Raw genomic sequence first — 7,899 nt, forward strand, 5'->3', positions numbered from 1 at the left:
TAGGAAGGAGCTGTTTGAAGGCTGAGACAGCTGTGCCTTGGTTCTGTGTATAATCCTCTGGAGGAAGGTGAGGGTTGAACAGTGGACCAGCTCTCAGAGCTGTTGTGCCTCACCTTTGCTCTCCAGGTTACACAGAGTCTCTGCTGCTTTGGGGAAACTACATTATTAGTGAAGGTAAGAAGCTTTAAATGCCTTTTGCTGCTTCTGCAATCGGGGAGCCCCTTGCCTTGGTTCTGAGTGATGCTGGAGGCTGAGAGGCAGCAGAGCTGGGTCACTGAGGGTGACTGGTCAGCACAGCCCTGCTTCAGTGATCCGTAGGCATAAACCACTTTTTTTGTGATAAAGCACGGCTGTGCATCCTCAACCACACAGTGTGGCTGTGGAGGAGTTTCTGCAAGTGGAGCCCCAGGAAACATAAAATCTCTTGAAGCATACAGGGAGGCAGTGCTTAGCTCCCCAGGTTGTGTGTGTGTGGGGGATCCTGGCACTACCTTGGGGGCAGGCCCAAGCTCAAAGAAACGTGTGTTTTGTGTGTCATCGCCAGTGTAAGAGTACGAGTAGTAATGATGCTTCTGGTCAGTAAAAAAGCTTCTGCTGTCCTGAAGCTGTTAAGATCTGAGGGTTGCGGTGTAACTTATCTCCCGTGAACAGTTTGGGTTGATACCTTGTCATCCTACTAAAACCATCTGCCTTGTATTAGTATGTGACTTGACAGGTGGAGCTGTGCCTGTAAACTGCTAGATATCCTTTGACTTGGGTTGTTTTTAAATACCTTAAGTGCTTTTAGCTTTACACTGAAGGGGAGGGTTGTACTTCTGAGGACCAGCTTATTAGTTGCTACATTTACCACTTCTCACTTCTAGCCTTGAGAGAAGTGGTACAGCCACTGGTGAAGGTTTTGGCTGAGTGTGTTCTTGCAGCCTGGGACCAGCCAAGATGCCAGATTCGGGTGCTTGAGCAGGGGAGTGGTAAAAGGCAGAGCAGCTGACCATCTGCTTGGCTGTTATCGGCTGGGGAGGATGGATGCGGTTTCTGGGCTGGATTCCTGCCAGCCAGAGTCAATAGCTGTGTTGGGGAATAATAGGTGGGGATAGCTGACGTGGGGCGTTTGCATAAATGTTATTGTCTTGGTTTGGTTAAGCGGGTATAGAACTACGTACCTGACATCCTCCAGAGAATGAATGTATCCTCGTCCAGCAGCGGCTCTTGCTTTATTGTTGTTCTTGACAGGCACATGGGGTCTGTGCTCTCTGACCGTAGCTGGTAGTGGATGATGGGAGGTGGCTGTGCATTTGGCTTTAGCAGGCTGCTAAACTGAGTGACCGTGGTGTGTATGTTTAAATGGCATGTTGTACTGTTGGGTTCTGCAGGAACTTAAATTGGGGTAACTTAAACTGAGGAAAGAATTGGTCGCTTTTGGCCAGTGACATGGTATTTGTGAAGCTGGGCTGTGGAATCAAGCTGTCGACTTCTGAGAAGATGCAGAGATAATGGCTCTGGACAGCAGGCTCTTACCACCATCTGCAGGTTACTTGACTCACTCGGCCAAACAGCAGGCTTGTGCTTGATTGTGAAGCATGATTTTAATCTTAGCTAGAGCACAGAGGGCTGAAGTAGGACTGTGGTGGCCTTGGTGATTGTCACACTGATAGTCCCAGAGTGACTTCCTAGGAAAGCACAGTTTACATGAGTGTCTAAAATGGATAGGGAAGTGTGGAGTTGCAGGTGACTTCCCCAGAGTGAATTAATTTACCCTTCTCAAACATGATAAAGAGTAGCTGTAAGGAACTTGGTTCTCAGTAGTGTTTCTCATTAAGTGACTTTTTTTTCCTTCCGCAGTGACTATTTATTCAAGCTACTTCTGATTGGAGACTCCGGTGTTGGGAAATCTTGCCTTCTACTTAGGTTTGCAGTAAGTGATTGTACTTGACAACTTTATGTGAAAAAGCTACCAGGTACTTAGAACTTCTGCTGCAAGAACTACTTGAAAGGACTGGTATCTGTCAGGTCTGGTATACCAAGGGATAACCAGCATATTGCGCACCCCTCCTGTCTCCTTCACCTGTTTCTAGCTGATGTATTGCAGCAATACAGAAAGAAGTAATATCAAGAGTATGTCCGGTTAAGTTTAAATCCCATTTTCCTGTTACTTGAATGAGTCATCTTCATTTAACTTCCATCATTCTACTAGTGGTAGAACACTGAAGGTGGAAGAAGATACTTGTTCTGGGGTGTGTGCCTTCAGGCATAAAGAGTACAGATGTGTTAGGGCAAGACCTCAATCGGTTACTATTTGATCTGAATATTTTCAGCCAGATGAATTTTGATTATCTTCATTGAAAAGGCCTACCAATGGCTTAGCTAGAGGGAAAAGTAATTTAAATCATACTCTAGGAATAGTAAGATGTCATGTTTCCTTTAGTGAACGAGTCTGTAACAAGTATTAAAATTGCTAGTGGGCTGCTGTAGCTGAAACTTGATGCAAGAAGCTCTAGTTTTTCTGTCAACAGGAAAAGTTAAAATGTTCTGAGTAGGAGTCCAGTGAACTCCTTACCTACATCTGTGCCAAAGTGCAGCTTTATGCTGCCACGGGAGGAGAGGACGAAAGGGAGAATGTGGGATGTTGGTTTAGAAACTAGAAGTTGATACTACTGTGGGATGATGGCAGCAGTTTCACAATGTGAACAGTTGCTCCAGGCACCTCTGGGAAGAGCCTGTGGTGTTTGTTCTAAAGATGAAGTGGTGGTCAGGTGTGTACAGAGTGTCACCCAAGTTAAAGCTATGACAGCTGCGGTTTGTGCAGTATTAGGGCAGGGAGCCATTAAAACCAGGATGAACCCTGGAAAGATGTAACCTGCTTTCCTCATGGAACGGGAGGCAGTGGATTGCAAGTGACACCAAGGCTGGGGCAGTACCCCCAGGAGAGTCTCACCTGCTCCTCTTGCAGATAGTTTTGAATTCACTTTGACTTCATGTGAATAACCCAACTTTTCTGTTAGCCAGCTTAACTTTGTACACAGTTACCTGGTGGTTTTTCAACCAAGCATCTTTTTTCTTTAGAAATTCGGCTTTAACTAAGCTATTTTACCCTGATACGAGGAATTACTGCAGCATTCATGTCCCTGTGATCAACAATCACTAGAAGGTAGCAAAGACTGATCCAGCGCTTCCTGTGTGCCTTAAGGCCTGCTGGAGAGTCTGCAGCCAGGTCCATGCAAGCTGCTAAACCTGTGCTGCGTTTTCCTTCCCATGTTTATACCCAGCCTGCAGAGTAGAGGACTGGGTGCATGTACCCAGGCTGTAACTCTAAACTGCCTTAGTGACCAGCCGTGAGAGGAGAGGATCTGCAGTCCAGATGTGGCTTGTGACTGAGGCGAAGCCTCTGACATATTGTAGGTAGCTGCCTTGCAGTGCAGATGAAAAACCATCAAAGGAGATAAATATCTGAGGCATTTATATCCATAGTGGTTATTCTAAGCAGCCATTCAGTCTGCCAACATGAGGGAAGAGTGGTTTTTATACAATTCAACAGGACTTAACACCACAGGATTTCCAGAAAAGAATCTTTTTGACTGGTTTTTGCATTATAAAAAGTACATAGAGTGAAAATACTGACTGGACTTTGCCACGGATGATCAGAGTGGTTTCGCCAGGGACTTAAGTACCATTGTCTGGTGCCTCCCTGATGCATAATAAAGTAGGTGGCTGCAGAAGAGGTGCAGCTGGCTTGACTCCTGTTCACTCTTTTTCCTAGGATGACACGTACACAGAAAGTTACATCAGCACGATTGGTGTGGACTTCAAAATCAGAACTATAGAACTAGATGGGAAAACAATCAAGCTTCAGATAGTAAGTAGCATTTCTCAACTTCTGGGTGCTTCAATCTGTCAAAGCACAGAACTGCATTCCTAACTATGGGTAGTTACCTTTGTACTTGAACACAGAAGTGAAGTCTGCCCTGTTCCAAGAGGCTGGGCAGTTTGTGCAAGGTTACAAGACTTCCCATGACCTGTCCTTTCAGGAGAATGCTTACCAAGGCTGTGTCTCAGAGGAAATATCCTGTTACATTTTCCTGGGAAGAAGGGAAGAGCTGAAGTATATGGGCTGTGAGCTGAAGAAGGGTAGACTCCTGTGTGGGGGTGCTCTCGTGTCAAAACCGGTGTAGTTCTGCAGAATTGAATAAGGGGTTGTCTAAGTGCAAGAATCTCTCTCTGTTGTCCAAGATGCCCGACTTCTGCAGCAGCTGTTGACTCGGGCTGCACTGTCTAGTGCTGGAAACTGCTTTGACCTGAATGGAAAAACTGACACAAATGCTTCTAACTGGCCTATCTGTCTTAGCACTGGGCGGTGTTGCTGTCGTGCTTTTGGCCTTTCAACTTGGAATAAGCAGGGGAAGAGACTTGGCAGTTCTTTCCTCTAATCTTGAAGTGCTCCAAAGGGTGACTGGTGTAATGAAATCTAATAGCGGTGCAAGGTCACACGATCCTTGTCAGCCACTGCTCCCAGCTCAGGCAGAGGCTCTCATGATTTGAAGGTGATGACTCAGGGATTCCAGGCTGTGCTGCGGAGCAGGAGTCCAGTTCATGGCCAGGAGCCTGAGCCTCCAGACTCTTCATGTAGCTGTCTGGAGTAGCCCACTAGGAATGCTGCCACTGCAGAAATCTGTCTGGGAGTCAGACTGGTTTTCATGGGCAGCTTGTCCTGTTCTTGACCTGGCTCCAGGGAGAGAGTTGGGGTGAGTGCTGTTCCTGTCCTGCTGGAGGCAGAGGTCACTTCCTCCTTAACTCTCCCAGCAGGAGGGAACCAAGTTTGCTTTGAGCTTCATGCTCTGAAGAGGATGCTGCCTTTAAACACCTTCTGCTGCAGCTCCTGTACCAAGGAAGCTGAAGGGAGTGCTCAGGTTGGAGACCCACATCTCTCTGACCTTATTCCTGATTGGTTTTCCAGCCCTGGCTTGTGCTGATTCTTCTCACCACTAAACTGTGGCTGCTTCATGGTCAAAACTGCTTCATGGTTTCCTCAGTGAGGTCTCTTGACTACCTGTCTGAAGCCAAACAAGCAAGTTCTTCTAGGAAAGTACCTACTGAAGCATTACTCTTCATGAAATTCCCCTTAATCTTCTCCGATCCTATTTCGTGCATACAGTCTTGGGGCCACTTCTGTAGCTCTGACTGGGATATACGAGAAGTTGGGATGGCTGAGCAGCTGTGCTGTGTTTCTGGAAGCCAACACGCAATGCTGGTACAGCTGCATTGCAGTAACTGACACTGTCACTTGTCTTGCAGTGGGACACGGCGGGACAGGAGAGGTTTCGAACTATCACTTCCAGTTACTATAGAGGCGCTCATGGCATCATAGTTGTGTATGATGTGACAGATCAGGTAAGTGTGAGCCCTGTGCTGGGAGGGTTTCTGGGTGGAATACACTAGGCCAATGAGCAAATAGAACTGGGAATTGAACCACTCAGCTCTTCTTACTTAAGGAAACAGTGACGATGTTCTCCAGACCGTGTTAAGGTTTACTGAGCCAAATGTAAGTGTTAGTCTCTGGTTTGGGGCTAAAATAGAAATAAAAGGAGCAGTGGGATCTGCTGTGCTAAAGCATTTGTTTTGTAGGCTTAACCTCAGACTTGCTGGGCAGGTAGTTGATTGTTCTCTGAATGCTTCTCACCCTGCCTGCAGTAGCAGGAAGTCTGAGTTACCGATGGAAGTTGTCAAAAGATTTCTGAATGTACTTGAACTTTGGTCTACCATAAAAACTGGCGTTTGAAACAGAAGTTGTCAGCATGTGGGCAGGATATAGCTGAGCCAGTGTTCTCTGTGAAAGGATCTCTGAAGATTACTGGTGCAGTTGTCCTGTTTGAAGGGCCCTTAAGAAGTGTAGAGTTTCCTGGATTAATAGAAAAAGACCAGTTGGTTTCAACTGGGGACTTGAGTATCGGTTCAGCCGGGCACCTCTGTGTTTCTGGAGTCGCAGGTTGTTCCAGCATCTCTACGGTGGTGTGGTTTGCACCTAAGAGCTTTGTCAGTGCCTGGGATTCTTCTGGGTGCAGCTGTGTGCTGTATCTATCTCTGCTATGGAGGAGGAGGAAGAGTCATTCCAGAGTGTAGTTGTTGACTATTCAAGATATGGAGCAGGGAAAAATACTAGGGGGGTTGCAGCAGGGGAGGAAGGGCTGCTGGTGTAGGACTTGGAGTGTGGGCCCAGGAGCTGCACAGACCCTGTGTTGCCTCACCTGTCCTGGACAGTCAGGGGAGTGCTGCTGTGTTCAGTGGGTTTCTCTTCCTCATGGCTGTGAATCACATTGACAAGTTCAGTTTGTTGCTTCATATTCTTTCCCAGTCATTACTGGGAGCTTTCCTCTTGGTTCAGGGTCCTGCTGACAGTTCTCTTATCTCACAGGAGTCTTTCAATAATGTAAAACAGTGGCTGCAGGAGATAGACCGTTATGCCAGTGAAAACGTCAACAAGTTGTTGGTGGGGAACAAATGTGATCTGACCACAAAGAAAGTAGTAGACTATACAACAGCAAAGGTATGTCGATGGTGCTGTGTGTTTGCTTCCTCGAGCACCTGGTCTGGGCTGAAATGCACCTGAGTGAGTTCGGCGCAGGGCAGCGTCTTGGTACGCAGAGTCAAGGTGCTGTCGATGGCAGCAGTTTACTGTCCCCTGTGCAGTGTGAGTCACCCCAGACTGGAGGGTGGGAGCGGGGTGGTGCTCTAGGAACCCGCAGCTTACCCAGGAGTGCACCAGGACACGAGGTGAGGTCTGCACGGGGGTATGAGCTCACTGTTCGCTGTTTCTCAATTTGCAGGAATTTGCAGATTCTCTTGGAATTCCGTTTTTGGAAACCAGTGCAAAGAATGCCACAAATGTAGAACAGTCTTTCATGACCATGGCTGCTGAGATTAAAAAACGAATGGGTCCGGGAGCGACAGCTGGTGGTGCGGAGAAGTCCAATGTTAAAATCCAGAGCACTCCAGTCAAGCAGTCTAGCGGAGGTTGCTGCTAAAACTCGCCTCCCCCCTTTTGTCTCACAACAATGAATTTGCAATCTGAACCCAAGTGAAAAAATAAAAAATTGCCTGAATTGTACTGTATGTAGCTGCACTACAACAGATTCTTACCGTCTCCACAAAGGTCAGAGATTGTAAATGGTCAATACTGACTTTTTTTATTCCCTTGACTCAAGACAGCTAACTTCATTTTCAGAACTGTTTTAAACCTTTGTGTGCTGGTTTATAACCGTGTAATCCTTGTTGCTTTCCCTGATACCAGACTGTTTCCTGTGGTTGGTTAGGATGTATTTTTGTTTTGATGTTTCTATTGGCATGTTTAGATGTCGGGTTTAGTCTTCTGAAGATGAAGTTTAGCCATTTTGTATCAAACAGCACAACAGTGTCTGTCACTTTCCATGCATAAAATTTAGGTATCTGTAAGATCTGATTTGCTAGTTCCTTCTTGTAGAATTATAAATGGAGAGATCACACTATCTGATTAATAGTTTCTTCATACTCTGCATATAATTTGTGGCTGCAGAATATTGTAATTTGTTGCACAATATGTAACAAACCTGAAGAAATGTTTAATAAATATTGTACTTATTGGAAGTAATATCAACCTGTATGGTGATAAATATTGTCTTACTTGTATGGCTAAGGGGGAGGACAGGCTTGCATTGTGCACAAAACATATCTGCGTGCAGCCACGGCTCTCAGGCCTTCCCTGCAACTCAAAGTAGTGACCATGGCCCAAAAGACTGAGTTGTCATGGTGCTTCAGGCACATCGCTGTACCAGGAACACCCAGCCAGTGCTGGTGGAGGCATAGCGCATTCTGAATGTACCAGTTCTCTCAGTCTTGGAACTTAAGTTATTTCTGAAGGACTTGGTGTAGGGA

The 7,899-nt window shown here is 46.3% G+C and overlaps 2 protein-coding genes across 2 annotated transcripts in view; one reads left to right on the forward strand and one right to left on the reverse strand.

Moving 5' to 3' along the window:
• Positions 1–1,839: 1,839 nt before the first annotated feature.
• Positions 1,840–7,623, forward strand: RAB1A (RAB1A, member RAS oncogene family; the record flags this gene model as incomplete). The annotated part of the gene is made up of 5 exons (XM_010137010.1): positions 1,840–1,912; positions 3,755–3,850; positions 5,287–5,382; positions 6,404–6,535; positions 6,816–7,623. Coding segments are annotated over 5 exons (595 nt in total), but the record flags the coding sequence as incomplete, so codon positions are not given.
• Positions 7,624–7,644: 21 nt separating this feature from the next.
• The window catches only part of CEP68 (centrosomal protein 68kDa), an 8,367-nt gene continuing 8,112 nt past the window's right edge, over positions 7,645–7,899 (reverse strand). Inside the window, exon 7 of the mRNA XM_010137011.1 lies at positions 7,645–7,656. Coding sequence (XP_010135313.1) covers positions 7,645–7,656 — 12 coding nt within the window. The remainder of the gene's footprint in view (positions 7,657–7,899) is intronic.

This window comes from Buceros rhinoceros, unplaced genomic scaffold (genome assembly GCF_000710305.1).
Source record: "Buceros rhinoceros silvestris isolate BGI_N320 unplaced genomic scaffold, ASM71030v1 scaffold42155, whole genome shotgun sequence".
NCBI classification, from domain to species: domain Eukaryota; kingdom Metazoa; phylum Chordata; class Aves; order Bucerotiformes; family Bucerotidae; genus Buceros; species Buceros rhinoceros.